Consider the following 15,955-nt stretch of genomic DNA (forward strand, 5'->3'; position numbering starts at 1 on the left):
TTGAAACACCCTGTAAAATGTCATCATAAATCTTAGGGTAGTGTAAAAAACAGCCCAATGCCCCCTACCCTCCCTGCTTAAATATACAATATACATCTTATAAAATGGGAACATCTTTTAATTATTGCATCTTATTATATCCCTTCTCATCAAGTCTATACTTATACAGATCCTCTTCTTCTATACCACAAGTTCTGTCTTCTTTGTGTATCTTCAGATTACCCACAGTTCTGAACTTCATATGACAACCATCACATTCAAATGGTAGCTCGCTGATGTGTGTTTTCTTGTGATTAGCCAGAGAACTTCCATTCCTAAAAGCTACCCCGCATTCTTCGCATTTGTGTGGCCGCTCATTAACATCTTCAAAAAGAAGAATTGTGATAAATAACAAATAACATTTTCTTTAATACTAGCGGCTATGCCCTTAGTGGCCACTATGGGCACGTAAAATGTTTTCTTTTCAATCTATTTTCAGATCAGCTGTTTTCCAAAAATATTTTTCCGCCACTAGATAATGTTTTTTTGCGATTTCTCTTAGGAGGGTGGTTGTACCCTCCCTCTAACCTTCCCAGGACCTATGAGAAGATACATTGTAAACCATATCGGTTAGCGAAACCCTTCGGTACACACATACAGAAAGACAAACAGACAGAGATCCCGTTACTTTATTGTACACTAGCGGCTACGCCCCTAGAGGCCTCTAGGGGCACTTGTGAGGGGGGGGGAGTCGAATTTGATAACCCAATTTCTTATTTTAGATTTTAAAACAAAAATTATAAATTTTTTTTAGGGGGGTGAAAATTTTTTTTTGGGGGGAGTATTTTCATTTTTGGGGGGGTTGGGGGTGTCCCACCCCCCAAGAAAATAGTTATAAACCTTCCCGGGACCTATGAAAGGCTACCCTGTTAAGGAGAACCCGATCGTTTCAGCGGTTAGCGAGATCCTTCGGTACAAATAAACACACAAACAAACAAACTGACAGACATCCTGTTACTTTAGTATAAGGATTGATGTTTCAAAATTTTATGTGTATATGAATAATAATTTCTACCTGTATTATGAATTTTCATGTGTTTCTTGTAGCAATACTTTCTATTAAACTCTTTCCCGCAGATGTCACATTTAAAATGTTCTTGCTTCATGTGTTGGCCACTTCGGTGTGCAAGAAGCCTCCTTTTTTAAAGGATAAAAGGATCAGTAAATCAGCCAAAAATGATTATCAAATACCTTTCAATTAGGGTTGGGCCGGATATCTGGCCAACGTTCGATATCCGGCATTAGAAATCAGTCGGATAGTTTCAATACGGCATCCGGCCGGATATATGGCCCAACCCTACTATCAATTAACTCTTACAGGCGAGGCTGCTGTCCATGACACTTTAACGTCAGGTAAAACAACCCAGGATATCTCTCCTTTTCTGTCCAAACACCCGGGGTATTAGGTGTTAAGTAACACCCATCAGACAACTCTTTGATTGCACGACCTTTGTCTAAAAGTCTTAGCTATGAGTATGCATGGTTATGAACTGCGCATGTTTATGGACACGGCATTCCCCTATTCTAACTATTAATGTCGCAGCAGTAGGAACCTTTCTAACGTCTTTATTAATGACGAGGGTTACAATTAATAAGATGATAGAAGAAAGATCTAAAATGTGGGGAACATGTTATTCTTGTTTTAAAATAAATGAAAGTGTTAACTGATTGAGTAACTTTCCAGCAAAAAAAAAGAAGAATTTTTACAATCTACATTTATAATTCCCTTTATTCCTGCCTTTTATTGACAAAAAGTCCTTCACAGAGATCACAGTGGTACATCAACTCACCGGCATGCTCCCGTTTGTGAAACTTGTAATTTCTAATATATAAATATTTTTCACCGCATATTTCGCAAGTAAAATGTTTACAAATATGCGAGCCCAGCTTTTCCTCGCTTTCAAAACCACGTTTGCAGGTTGCACATTTGACTTTTGTTGCATGGGCGCGTTTTCTGTGGAGTGTCAGCGCTCCAGGAGCCACTAATTTACCACATAACTCGCAAGGCACTTTGTTAACATAAGAAGTACTCATTTGATGTATTCTATTCATGTGATCCTTGAAAACTTCATAACTTTCACATTTCATGTTACATATGGAACAGGTTAGATTGCGTTCGTGCGTTTTTACATGTATTTGCAGGGAGAAATTTCCCTTGAGAATTTTGCCACAAATTTCACATGGAAATGTATCCACCATTTTCTCATTGTGACTGTCAAGCATGTGGATTTTAAGATCTTTTTTGAATTCAAACTTGGCATCACAAATTTCGCATTCAATTTTCTTGGCCCTGTGTTGATTTTTCTTTGTTTTATTCTCGTTTGCCCTTGCTATGCCGTGGTCAAATTGTTTATGTTGCAACAGTCTTCGTTTGTCCTCAAAAGATTTATGGCATACATTACATGTAAGAGGATCTAATATCATTTCCTGGATAAAAAAGAAAAAAAAGAAAAGTTTTGAATAATAATATAAAAGTTCTCAATTGAATTTGAAGTTATATCCCTACTTAGTCAAAGAAAACATTAATACAAACATTAAATATGCAATTTATATAAACTTTTAAATAAAATAGATTTTAAAATCAAAATAAATGTCCTACCTCTGTGTTTCCTAATCCATTGATAAACTTAGAAATATCAATATTTTCTTCTTCTATTTCTTTCCTTCTCTTTTTAGTCTCTTTCTTTTGTTCAAGTTTTCTCTTTTTAGACTCCTTCTTTTTCTCTTCCTTTTGGATAATATCTTTCCAATCTTTGTTTTCTTCTTTATTCTCAAAATCAGAATCTTCTTTATAAGTATCATTAGCAGCAGTTGGTTCAAAATCATCGTCACTATTTTCAGATATCTCTAAGTCATAATTGTCTTCTTTATAAGTCACATCATAAGTTTGTCTAAGTCTTCTTCCATTGGTATTTTTAAAGTCTTTGTTTTCAGTATGGATGTCTTTTTTTGCTACAACAATATCATTGAAATGTAAATCAATAGTTGTTTTGCTTTCAGTGTTATTAACATTATGACACAAGCGTTTATGTGTTGTAAAATTACTAATACTATCAAAATATTTATCACAATTATTACAAGAAAATGATTGGACAATTTTGACATCTTTTTCTTTGGCCTTGTTTGTTTGTAAATTTTGTTGGTCTGTAATTTTAGTGTCAGAAGGAATAATTTGTGCTTTGTGATATCTTTTATGCCATATTAATTGATTATTAGTTGGAAATGTTTTTAGGCAAACAATACACATAAATTGTGATGGACTATTCTGAATACTATTTAATTGGATAATCTTTCTATTTCTAATTTTTTGTTTGGTAGAATTGGAAATTTCACAAGTTTGTGCGATTTGGTGAGGCATAATAGAAAATTTCTAAAAATATAAATTATGTGTTATTATTGAAAACTTAATATTCCAACCTTTAAAACATTTTTGTTAAAATGGAAAAATATTTTCAGATCTCTTTATTTTATTGATATTACATCCTCTCCCACATATTCTATTTTCTTTTATTAAGGATGGGGGAAAAATAAATTTTTTTTTCAGTTCTCTCAACTTTTTCATTTTTTCCCCAAACCATATATTTGTCTTACCCCCCCCCCCCTTTAGCAGGGTCAACCATGCAGAATATAAACCCATGCAACGATTTTAAACTCTTCTATAAATAGAAGTGAGCAGTTATAAGCATTTAAGTGTTATAAATCAATTATAAAGGTTTTCACTTACCTTTTTATCAGGCTCCAGATTAATTTTCTCTGCCTTAACTCTATCGAAAGCATCTTTAGATCTCGGTAACCGCCCACAAAAACTATTCTTTTCATTTTCAACCTGTTCTCGGACATTAATTTTACTGTTGTAGTCAATAAAGTCAGGGATCACGTCAAATATTTCTCGTTGGAGGTCTTTCAAAGTAGCCGCCTAAATTAAACAAAATTTTAACAAAATTTTAGGACAGATATCAAATCAAGTAAAAATAAAAAAATGCAATTGTAATAGATGGTAATATAAAAAAATATCTAGCATCAATAGACTTAGATAATTTCAGCTCAAAAGCATAAAATATAGGTACTAACAAAATTGTAGGAAAAAATATAAATTCTAGACTGACCGGAAACTAAATTCAAATCTATTTAATTTAAAGCGTCGGTCGTTCAGATCTATTTTCAGAGCAGCTGTGCTATAAGCACTATTTTCAACTCACCTGTAATTGATTTCTGAACGTTTCTTTGACTAGTTTCGGCAGTGAAGGGTCAATTTTCTCCAGGCACCATAAAACTATAACCTCCTCAAAAGTGGGGGATAATATTTCATCTTGTGTCAACGTTACATGCGCTTTATCTTCCCTCAATCTATCTCCCTGTCTCTTCAAGTTCTTACAAACAGTTGATCTAAAGTTCATATAAAAACCATTCAAATCTTCGTTTTTATCAAGGTTTACTTCACAAATGTCAAATATTGAACTTTCTGTTTTTCTACGTTTTGAAGATTTTTCCATTTTTTACAAGAGGATTTTTCTTTTTATTCTTCATGTATGTTATCTCATTTTATTCTGAAAAAAATATAAATAACATTTACATTTTGTGTTTAGTAAAAAATAGTAACAAATAGGGTGGGATGATTAATCTGCATGTAAATATTCTTCTCTTTGAAATGTGTTGCATATAATTTAAAAAAAATATTTGCAGCAAAACATACAAAAAAAACACATAAAAATTGATGAAAAATCTCCCAATCTCAGTAACAATGTGTTAGTAAAAAATGAAAAATAAACGAATGAATAAGTTTGCCATTTGGTAAAAAGACAAACAAACAAGCTCTATAAATCACATAACAAAACCGGGTAGTTCTCTAAGTAGAGTAGGTAACAGGGGGCTGGGGGATTATTATATTAATCGTAATCAGATAACATGGGTGTTATGTATCAACAAGAAATTCTTTGTCTGTAAAACTGAGTAGCTTTAGGCCAAGCAGCATCGAATAAATCGCCTAGGGGTCCACTTCTAACAGCTATGTCGTACGCTGTATCCCCTTTTTACACAATAAATTGATAAGTAAGTTGAGAGTTGTGTTTCATATAATTTTTGGCAGTATATTAAAGATTCATAATAGGGGTGGTTGGGGATTTTGAGTCTTCAGAGCTAATAAAATCACGCGACAAGCTAATTTTCTATAAAAAATAATGAAAATCTAAATATATTTTCCAAGCACTTCCACCCCCCCCCCCATCCCAAATATTTACTAGCTAACAAATAAAAGTTTGGGAAGAAAAAATTTCTGTTTTGTGTTAATCTTAGATCCTTGAAAATCAGCTATGACTTATATTGTTACATTAAATCTTTAAAAAAACATACCTAGCCAATTTAAGTCTTTTTTCATTTATCAATTTATTCTTGCCTTGATTGCTCGTAAGGCTCAGATCTACATCAGGCTGCATTAATAGTAGCTCTATGGTTTGTCTACATGTCACAGGAAATATAAATATTCAGAAAATTTAGTAGGTTAATGAATATTTTATTATGTTACGCAACAATATATGCTTAATTTTAATTGTACAATTACATAGACCAAATATTGTTTTTTAAAAGAGCTTTTTGGTTAATAGGTTGTTTACTGTAAAATTGTAACACCAATAATTTTCTTAACCCTTACAGATCGGGGGGGGGGGGGGGGGGCTCCAAGAGCCCCCCCCTCTAGTTTTTTCAATCTCATTTTTTTTGTAGGTAAGATGGAGAGCTGTAACTTCATGACTTTTTAAGTTTAGTAATTATACGTCGGCAAGAGTTGATTTTATTAGGATATCTGGTCTGTGTCGGTCGTGGTGTCCGGTCAAAGTCGGTTGGGTAGCAAAAAAAATTAGAAAAAATTTTAAATAAATCTTAATTTCTACATTATGACTTTTGTGTATAAGGTAGGAACCTAAAATTTTTTTGGTGAATACTTAGATATCAATGACCTTCTGAGAAAAGTGGTGTTATGACCGTTTGACCGCTCCCTGACCGACTTTATGACCGATTTTTGTCCGGCTTTTACTACAGACATATATCATGAATATCGTGGCTTCTTTTACAGCTAGAGACCTGTAAATCCTTTGGTAAATCCTTGAGCAATAATAAACAGATAAAAATATTAATTTGCGCCGCCAACCACCGTTTTACCGCCGTAACCGCCGAAAATGGCGGTTTCCGTTATTTTCCGTTTTTCGGCGATGATCAGAAAAAATAATTTTTTTGTTATGAAAAATAAAAGTTCGTCCTAAAATTTGGTCATCCTAGCTGCAAAATTGGCCGCTCTACAGCTGTTTTAAAATTTAGCGGCTGCCCGCTAAAAAGCGGCTAAGGAGCAGTCTGGCCGCTATGACTAGAAAAAGTAATTTTCTCTAAAAATATACATGAAACACCAGAAAAAAATTTTACGTCTTTATCTGTACCAGGAGCCGAGATAGAGGGGGGGGGCACTTGGAGCCCCCCCCCCCCGGCCCCCGATCTCTTAAGGTGGGAATTGGGGCCCGATCTGTAAGGGTTAAATTATAGATAAATCAACAAAAAATTTGAGTTTTAAAATTTGTTCTGAATATTTATTGTTGCCTGCAGTTAGTGCTCATAGCTGCAACATGTATAGCAGTTAGCCCTCCTCCAGATACTGTATTCACTGGTGTTCCTTCAGGTAACAAGGGTAATAGGTTAATGGACTTATCTTAAAACTTTTGCTATATCTAACGACAAGAGAATTATTATATCAATAAAATTATATGTATTGATCTTTTTTTCATTTGTAGGTAAAGGAACTTTTGAATTATAAATCGAAAAACAATAGTACTAAACTTAAACTTCGTAATATTTTCAATAATAAATTTTAAACATATCTCTATATCCCTGCATTAAGTAAAATTTCGACAATATCAGAATTATTCCATTTTGCCGCACTGTGCATAGGTGTCCAGCCTGTGTCTGTTTGTGCCAGAGGATCTGCTCCCTACAGTTACATTCATAAATGGTTTCCACTGTATTGGAGACGTGTATAATTTTGCGAAATTATTAATTTTAGTTTTTATAATTAGGACAGACAGACAAAAACAGACATACAAACTGAATGATAAACAGACAGACAAACTGACAGAATAATAGACATGATTTTTATGTATCTAACTTTCCTGTTCCAAAAGAAATTTGACCATTTGACTATGGTTACTATAGGCAGCTCTGTGTAAAGGGGTATACAGATCCCCATCTCTGGCACCAATAAGACCTGTACCACAGTTCAATTAAAAAAATAGGAAAAAGGTATAATAACTAACTAGTATTAATAGTTTAAAAATAAAAAAAAAGATAAAAATGTCGTCATTAGTACGAAGACAGGTTAAATCATTCAGATTTCTTGATATTACTTTCTTTATCAATCAAACACTTTTATTAGGTCAAACAAGCAAAAACTTTCATTAAAGACCATAGAAATTGTTTTGAAATTATGTAGGTAATCTTTAATAAACTAAGAAATTATTGTATTTACATTAAAATATCTTTCCAAGGTGTTTACCTCCATAAAAATATATAATTGAACTGTCCCTGGTGACTTTTTTAGCATGGTTGTGACTAGTTCAATATCATTGTTCTGTGCTGCCCACAAAATCCTGGCTTTAGGATCATTTTCACCGGGATCCTCATTATTTTCATTCTCCTCTCCTCCACTCTCATTCTCTAATATTTCATCACCATTTTCATTTAGGTCTTCTTCCCTCTCACTTATGACAGCCATTTTGCTTTAATTCACCTTATCAAGTCTGAAAGTATAAAGTATGAAAATCTTTAAAAATTCCATCATATAAAAACAATAAAAAGGTATAAAACGTTATGGCACACAATTACAAAGAATGTTAATATAAAAAAAATACATTGTATGACTAGATTACAGTATATGATTTAGCCTTTAGGCTATTTGAATTTTAAAAAAATAAGAGTTCACATTGATTGAAATGAAATCTAGTTAAAGGTAAAAAAGTAAATGCATACATGACCGAAATATCTCCTGCATTTATTTTTATTAGTTTTCTATTCTATTTTTAAACAGCTGATCTTCCTGTAACCCACAACTTAGCTTTTCCCTGTGTTGTTTCAGGTTACCAACACTGATAAACTGTTTCCCGCATCCCTCACATGAATATTTCTTGTCTGTTCCATGGGTTTTCATGTGTGTTTTCATATGACTGTTCATCTTGAATGCCATCCCACATTCAGCACATTTAAATGGACGCTCATCTATATACAAAAAAGTGTGTTGATATGAGAACCGAAAACAAATTATGAATATGAATGATTCATTGACATTGGGCTGTTTATTACACTAGTATCCGAAGTTTTGAAATGATGTTATCTTATTTGCTGACTTAACATCTTTGGGATCTTTTACTGAATTTTGATTAGTTGGTTTATTCAGTTGAGTGTTCAAACGTTTCAACCACTAGGTAGTTTTAATAATACAGAAAGTGTAATTTTGTGTGTCACCGTTGCATTGGGGATGAACATCAATTTATCGGCCATTGTCTTATCCCTTTAGATCCCTGTAAATGATTGCACAAAATTAAAGCATAAAAATACCTGAAATATGTATCAATCTGTGTCTCTTCAGAATCCTCAGAATTGAAAACTTTTTATTGCATATATCACATTCATGAGACTCCCCATTTGTATTTGTATGATTGTATCTTCTGTGAGCCAACATGCGTCGTTTGGAATGAAACATTCCCTCACAAAAGTCACAATGGTGAAACGTCTCCCCTGCATGCTCGCGCTTGTGCAGCGTTAGGTTTCTATGTTGTATAAACTTCTGATCGCATAAATCACATTTAAAATGCTTGCAAACATGCGAATTTAACTCTTCTTCATCAGGGAAGCCTCGTTTGCATGTGGAACATTTAAGTTTGGTTGTATGGCGCTTCTTTATATGGTCCTTGAGGTTGCATACTCGTTTTCCACAAATTTCACAAAATACCTTTTAAAAGGATAAATGGATAAAAGATAACAAAAAAAAACAATTTTTAATCATTTAAAAATCTAAAGTGGCTTACTAAAGTTTGCTATAGGTACCAACATAGAATTTATAGATAAAAATCATCGTTTTATAGTCAGATTTCTGCAGATAATAAAATCAAAAATTATAAGATTTTGTCTTTTTTATTTTATTTTTCGTAAAAATGGTCTGTAATACGATACGATACATGATTTTTCAGTATGGCCCAGAACCGGTTCTTATCCTGCGGAATCGGATATTAATCAGTTTCGAATCCATACTGGAAAATTAATCCCTATCCATATATCTGTTCCTTTTTAGTCTCAACGCTTTCAGGATGCACTTTATTCGCATGTTCTTTATGCTGAATACTGGTCTCGAACTTGATATCACATTTGACACAATTAAATCTTTTCTCGTGGTACAACAAGTGTGTCTTCAATTTAATCCTCGGTACTTCTTTCCCACAAATTTCACATGGAATTTTCATATTTTTCTTCTCTTCGACGATTTCTTTTGGCTCTATTACAGTAGAATTTATTTCCTTAGACAATAGGTACAGAATGAAATATAACCTACAAGCGAAAAAATATATGATAGTAGATTTTTCGAGAGGTTGTTTTCGGGTGATTTATTAATTTTTCTTGGTGATAATAAAAATTTTCACTACAGGAAAAAATTTATCTTTTAACTTCTTGCCAACATTTCCCCAATATTGGTTTTATTATTAGCCTATTAGTTAGAAGGTAGCCGGTAACACGGAAGTTTTTTATCAATAAAATAAAATAAATATCAACTATAAAAAAAAACATTTATAAGCTAGTATAAATAATAACTGAAGTTAAGTATATTGTTTTTATGGCTTTTATGAAAATTGGAGAGGCTATGGGTTAAACACACTGACAAGAAATAAATTTCCTGTATTATGAACACCATCAGAACTACCATGAACCATTTGTTTGTGAAATAACAGTTTTCTGTTGGTCTTAAATATTTCACCACAAATCTTACATCTTAATTTACTTTCTGGTAAATCCTAAAAATTAAATATTTATACACAAACACAAGACTTAAAATAAAATAAAGTTAAAGAGTTAATGGCATTTCTTGGCTTTATAAAGAATTTCTTATACCAAAAAAATAAAGGTAACAGAAAAAAATTTTGTTATTACTTTCTAAATTTTTGTTTATTTACATGCATTTTAACAAGGACGGCAACATCCTACAGTAGCAAAGCACAAAACTTATTGATGAACAAACGGACAAAGTGAAGCAGATGTTCAGTGTTAAAAAAAGAGAGACAATAAATAATAATTGGGTAGTATTAGAAAATAAAGAAACATTTTAACAATTTAATTTTTGTATTTTATAGCATCGATAAGAAAATAATATTTCCCCATAGCGTTACTTACAGACATAGTGAATTGAAGAGAAGCTTCGCTACTAGAATATTGTGAAAACTAACCTCAATGTTTTCAACATCATCTATAAGCTCTTCTAAATCTACAAGTTTTCTTTTCTTTCGCGCATTTCTTTTCAATTTAACCTCTCTATTACTCACTTTATCATTTATATTGTCAACACTTGCTTTGTTATTTTCTTGATTATCATTACTTTCCATAACATTAAGATCATCATGAGTTGTCAAATGTTCATTATTAAAAACATAATTCTTACTGTCCTCTATAATTTCACAATGTTTAGCTTTAAAGTTTTCCTTATTTTTATTTGTATTATCACTGTTAACAGAAATATCTGGTAATTTAATATTTGAATGTAAGCGTTTGTGGATATTTAATTCTTCATTATTTTTAAAAGTTCTAACACAGAAATTGCAAAGAAATTGAGGTGATTTGTCTATTGATTGTTGTAATATGTATTTGTTTTTATTGTTAGGATGCAAGGATTGTCCAAATTGAAGTAAGCTTTGTCTTTTTAATTCAACCTAAATCAAAATAAAAAATGATGTAAGTAGTAGCACACTGCAAATTTTAAAAGAAAAAAAGTTGACCCTTAAAATTCCACCTTGAAGTGATACTTTTCTAATAGTTTATAGTCCACTAAGTCGTAAGCAGTAAAAATTAAAATCCATTAAGTCCCTTCTAACGAGATATTGGCAACTTTTTGCACACATTTTCGCAAACGGCAATTATTTCCTTTATTTGGAGTTTTGGTTAATAACATTTTCATAAAAATTTTCAGTAATAATCATTTAAGATCCATTGTTGAGAAGAAATGACTGAAAAAGTGTGTTTCCATGCAAAATAAGCTTAAAATCTAATGATTTTAAAAATTAGCGATTTAATAGTAAAAAAAAAATATTTTTAACTTTTTGGTAGCCTGAATATGTTTAATTTAGTTTTTTTATATAATCTATTCTTTAAAAAGACAGGCATATTCTTTCAGATTTGAAAAAAATTTAAAAAATTAAAAATCGGAATTAATGAAAATTAATCTATAGCCTTTAAAAAATATTTTTGATATTTTTAACCTATATAATCAATAAAATCAATGGAAAATAAAATATTTTTATAAAACAAACTTTTGGAAAAGGTTTAAGATAACTTCATAAAAGTAGCATTTAAGTAGGATATTTTTCTTGTCTTTAAAAAAAATGCAAATTAAACATAGTTAACGACTATTTAATTAGCAAGAATGGTAATAAAATATTCCAATAACTGCTTAAACCTTTTTGTGGCTATGTTATTTACTTAAACAGAAATTCTATTTTGTCATAATTATAAAAGTAATGAAGTATTTTCAAAAAAGCTTGCAAAATAAACGTAATTTTATCAAACTTCTTCAAGGTTTATAGAGGGTATTGTTGTAAAATGTTAATTATCAAAATAAAATCTTCAATTTACAACGTTTAAAACACCTAAAAGTAAATTCTAAGCAAAATTAGATTTATTTCCTAGATTTAGAGTAGCTGCGCTACTTAAAAAAACATCTAGTATTAAAACCAATCAGCTGATCAAATTGCTATAGACATCATTTGTTGGGTTGTTATTAACTGAAACATTTATTTTCTTTTTAATTCTAAAATGATGCTTGTCATGCTAAAAACGCTACGCCCCCAGCAATCATTATGGGCACTAGAATTTAATCCCCTCTATTTTCTAATTTAAGTTTTACAAAAAAAAAAAACAAGGACCACATCTGTTCAGCGGATAACGAGTTCCTTTGCTAGAGACAGATATACATACATCCCGTTATTTCCATATAAGGACTAGCGGCTACGTACCCTCAAATCCTCTAGGGACACTTGGGGATAGGAAGGGGAGGGAGGGGGGGGGGGGGGGGCGGGGTGGAGAGTCGCAACTACACTTAAGATCATGGTTTTTCAAAAATTTTAGAGGGTTATTTTTTGTTAGGAGCAATTTTTATATTGTGGAAATACCCTTTCCCAAAATAGTTATAAACATGTCCAGGACTATATAAAGCTTTAATGTAAAGAAAAACCATATCTGTCTAGCAGTTAGCGAGATCCTTTGAGACATCATGTTACTGTTATATAAGGATAAAAATCAAAGACGCCCAAGCTTTATTTTGGGATTCAAATTAAAAAAAGAGTTATGCGACAGGTTTGTGAGTAAAATGATGCACGGAGTATCAAAATGCAGTTTCACACTAACTTGAAACTTATATTGTGGGATCAGAACAAAAAATTTAGTATTATTTTTTTATGAACATTCTTCTTATTAATATTTTTGACAAACTGTATTTGTGATATATTTTTATTCATGAAAGTACCCCCTTGCAAAAATTTCAGAACAAACTAACATGCTAAAATTTATTGGGTTATACTTTGATCATTGTCAAAATAAAACATTTATGACAACAACCATTAGTAGCAAAGCACAAAAAATCTTGTAATGGTCAAATGCACAAAGTGAGACAGATCCTAAAAGATACTTTTTCGAGGGTCATACTGTAGTTTTAAAAATATCAAGACTTGAAAAACGTATTCTTGTGATATATGCAATTTATAAAAAGAAAATTATATATGTTTGATGGTATATTTGTAACTTTTATATGCCTTTTTGGATTTAAATCAAGAGTAATGATGTTAATATTAAGGACATACAAGCCCTTTTTAAAAAATGTCTTTACCTTATAATTCAAAATTACTTAAAATTTAAGATTTATTAGCCTTTCTAGTTAAAAAAATAAAAACATATTACTTTTAAAAGTTATTCAAGTCATTTCATTTTTTTTTTAAACTAAACAAAAATTGCAAAATAACTAAAGTGTAATGAGTACTTTTCATTGAAATAATCTTTATATACACATTATATAATTTTGATATGTTTTTGGTATGAATTTTTGTAATATCTATGTACCAGTTGAACATTATTAGCCTCTTTTTTTTCACTTCTCTTCTATATTCTACAATGAATGTTGATAGCAAAGCTACTGTATAATTTTGATTGTCCCTTCTTCCTTTAGGGGAAATGTAAACAAATGGGCAACTATTTTAGGTTACTTTTTATAAAATAGAATTTAAAAAAAATATCTCTAATTCAATTGGTGTTTAATACAATGCACAATTAGAAATTATAATGTATATATTAAACTTTTCAAAATTGTTTAACTTGTTTATCTACCATGATTTTGTGCATAAATGTTAGCTTTATGAAAAACCAATTACTATTTATTGCAGTATTTACGAGAATGGCTATTTTCCTTTTCATTCAGTGTATAAAAGATAAAAATACTATATTACCTTCCAAGTTTCTGTAAAATCTTTTTTTTCACGCTTTAAACATCAGATAAACAAATACTCAAACTTATTTATTGTCTTAAAAATATTAGTTAATTTTTAATAATTATTTTCATACTAGAAGTACATTAAATAATGCTTTTTATGGGCGTTGAACGATTCCCCTCCCCCCCCCCCCCAGTTTTTTCTTTCTCATTTTCTGTGTGAGAAAGATAGAGGGCTAAAACTAAATGACAAATAACTGAGAATTTAAATTTTTTAAAGCCTCCTGTGACCGCAATTTTTTAACAACATATTTAAATTTCACAAAGATCCACCGCCGTTTTCCAGCCGACCGCCGACTGCGGCAGTTGCCAAATACAGCTGTGGCCGCTGATATTTTTTTAGATTTCTAATATAAAATATTAATAATTAAAAAAATGTTAATAAAAAATAAAATAAAGGCAGCCGTTAGTAATATTTAAGTAAAAAAGGACCTAAAAACAAAGGTTGTTAAATAAAAGGATGAAGAAAGCGAAAATTTACTTTGACTCACTTATAGTCGGAAATTTATTATCAAACAGGGGACATACACAGAAACTTTAAGACCTCTAGCTCTAATAGTGGCTCAGATAATAGGGGAGGGGGCGTTGAACACCACCCCCTCACCCCCGACCGATAAAGATGCGGCAAAAAGCCCGACTGTTAAGGGTTAAGTAAATTATACAATATGACATTTAGTCAAATTTCAAACAAATATTTTTTCATTAATTCATTTATAAAAATCAATATTATAAATATGAACTCACAAAGAGACGTTGTATGTTATCATAATACATTTAGTCTGCTATGTAAAACAAAACAAATTTTTTTCTTCTTTCATTGCAGGGATGATTCTGGTACAAAAAAAAACAAAAAAAAATAAATTATTTTTAATTTAATTTGATATTACCGTACAATATTTTTTTATATACATAATTTAAGAAATATATTCATAACATCTTCACCTGTCATAAAGACGACATATAAAATCAACATCCTGATAAGGATATTAAAGTTTATGTTAAAAATTTTCAAATTCATTTTATGCTTAAGAAGGAACGAGAAGGAATTGAAATTCAACATTAACTTGTTATTTTGCTTGTATATTTATCATATTTGTTTACAGTTTATTGGTAAAGTTTGGTAATACTTTATTTCGAGTCTATCATGCAGTGAGCATTATTTATATGTACTTTTTAAAAAAAATTTAAAGATAGACTAAGATTGAAAGGCCAAAAGGAAACTAGGATAGCAACATTCGGAAAGAGAAACGAAGTCTTTAATTGATAAAACGATTTTAACATGCATAAACATAAAATCAAAGGTGATATAAATTAAGTATAGAAAAAAGCCAAATTAAAAACTCTTACCGTCGATTTTTCAGGTTTTCTTGTATCTTGAGCATTTCTTTCATTCTTAATTTCTTTTCTACTAACATTTTCAACAATTTCAACTTGATCTTTAATAGAATTCTTAATATCACACTCTAAAAATTCAGGTATCACTTGAAATATTTCATCATGTATATCTAATAAGCTAATATTAGTATGTAATTGATTGATAAATGTATCTTTGATGATATTTGGTAAACAAGGATCAATTTTTTCAAGGCACCACAGAATGATTATATTCTCAAATGTAGGTGATATTATTTCATCTTCTAACATGATATCATCAATATCATTATTAATTTTATCACCCTTTTTCTTAAGATGATCACAAATAAGGTTTCTAAAGTTTGTATAGAACTCAAAAATATCCTCATTGTTTGAGTATTTTGTTTCACTTATTTCAAATATATTTTCTAATTTTCTCCTTTTAGGAGATATTTCACTTTCCATTCGGTGAACCATTCTGTTTATAGTTATACCTAATTCAAATCATAATTTGGCACATTTTATCATTTTTAAAGTGGAAGGAATATTAAATTTTTCTGAAATATTAATAATCTAGTTGACATGTTTCAAATACTTATCACAAGATAAATTTCAGCCTCCTTCAAATACTAAAAATCTTAGTTTTATAAATAAAAGATTTAAATTCAGTAAAAACCTTTAAAATTTTGCTGTAGTATTTTACATAGATATCAAAGATGTTCAAATCTAGACATTTTTTATTTGGGAATGAAGTTTAAAGGATCCAAAAATGAGTTAAATTAATTTCAGTTTTTA

General features: G+C 30.7%; 4 protein-coding genes across 4 annotated transcripts; all 4 read right to left on the reverse strand.

Moving 5' to 3' along the window:
• Window positions 1–14: 14 nt before the first annotated feature.
• LOC145314435 (uncharacterized) lies at window positions 15–5,000 on the reverse strand. Its single transcript, XM_080154329.1, has 6 exons — window positions 4,239–5,000; window positions 3,764–3,955; window positions 2,639–3,409; window positions 1,778–2,466; window positions 1,055–1,176; window positions 15–363 (listed from the first exon to the last, which is right to left on the reverse strand). Exons 1-6 carry the CDS (start codon window positions 4,530–4,532, stop codon window positions 122–124), a joined length of 2,310 nt encoding a protein of 769 aa, XP_080010455.1. The 5' UTR covers window positions 4,533–5,000; the 3' UTR covers window positions 15–121.
• A 2,161-nt stretch (window positions 5,001–7,161) lies between these two features.
• Window positions 7,162–7,811, reverse strand: LOC145314436 (ankyrin repeat domain-containing protein 49-like). Its single transcript, XM_080154330.1, has 2 exons — window positions 7,599–7,811; window positions 7,162–7,281 (listed from the first exon to the last, which is right to left on the reverse strand). The coding sequence occupies exons 1-2, from the start codon at window positions 7,787–7,789 to the stop codon at window positions 7,179–7,181; spliced, it is 294 nt and encodes a 97-aa protein (XP_080010456.1). The 5' UTR covers window positions 7,790–7,811; the 3' UTR covers window positions 7,162–7,178.
• A 2-nt stretch (window positions 7,812–7,813) lies between these two features.
• Window positions 7,814–9,025, reverse strand: LOC145314928 (zinc finger and BTB domain-containing protein 41-like; the record flags this gene model as incomplete). The annotated part of the gene is made up of 2 exons (XM_080155004.1): window positions 7,814–8,289; window positions 8,629–9,025. Coding segments are annotated over 2 exons (612 nt in total), but the record flags the coding sequence as incomplete, so codon positions are not given.
• A 310-nt stretch (window positions 9,026–9,335) lies between these two features.
• On the reverse strand, window positions 9,336–15,782 carry LOC145314929 (uncharacterized). Its single transcript, XM_080155005.1, has 4 exons — window positions 15,155–15,782; window positions 10,506–10,985; window positions 9,959–10,076; window positions 9,336–9,562 (listed from the first exon to the last, which is right to left on the reverse strand). Exons 1-4 carry the CDS (start codon window positions 15,635–15,637, stop codon window positions 9,336–9,338), a joined length of 1,308 nt encoding a protein of 435 aa, XP_080011131.1. The 5' UTR covers window positions 15,638–15,782.
• Window positions 15,783–15,955: the final 173 nt, after the last annotated feature.

This window comes from Acartia tonsa, chromosome 3, assembly GCF_053477335.1.
Source record: "Acartia tonsa isolate MP-2025a chromosome 3, ASM5347733v1, whole genome shotgun sequence".
NCBI classification, from domain to species: Eukaryota; Metazoa; Arthropoda; class Copepoda; order Calanoida; family Acartiidae; genus Acartia; species Acartia tonsa.

What these genes read in the sequence shown, in the direction of transcription:
- LOC145314435 (XM_080154329.1), bottom strand. Translation starts at nt 4,532, where the DNA reads ATGGAAAAATCTTCAAAACGTAGAAAAACAGAAAGTTCAATATTTGAC. An exon ending in ATCTGGAGCCTGATAAAAAG is followed by an intron (nt 3,410 to 3,763) that starts GTAAGTGAAAAC and finishes TTATATTTTTAG; the next exon opens with AAATTTTCTATTATGCCTCA. An exon ending in GGACTTTTTGTCAATAAAAG is followed by an intron (nt 1,177 to 1,777) that starts GCAGGAATAAAG and finishes CCTTTAAAAAAG; the next exon opens with GAGGCTTCTTGCACACCGAA.
- LOC145314436 (XM_080154330.1), bottom strand. Translation starts at nt 7,789, where the DNA reads ATGGCTGTCATAAGTGAGAGGGAAGAAGACCTAAATGAAAATGGTGAT. An exon ending in ATGCTAAAAAAGTCACCAGG is followed by an intron (nt 7,282 to 7,598) that starts GACAGTTCAATT and finishes CTGTGGTACAGG; the next exon opens with TCTTATTGGTGCCAGAGATG.
- LOC145314929 (XM_080155005.1), bottom strand. Translation starts at nt 15,637, where the DNA reads ATGGTTCACCGAATGGAAAGTGAAATATCTCCTAAAAGGAGAAAATTA. An exon ending in GAAAACCTGAAAAATCGACG is followed by an intron (nt 10,986 to 15,154) that starts GTAAGAGTTTTT and finishes ATTTTGATTTAG; the next exon opens with GTTGAATTAAAAAGACAAAG. An exon ending in ATGATGTTGAAAACATTGAG is followed by an intron (nt 10,077 to 10,505) that starts GTTAGTTTTCAC and finishes TTTAATTTTTAG; the next exon opens with GATTTACCAGAAAGTAAATT.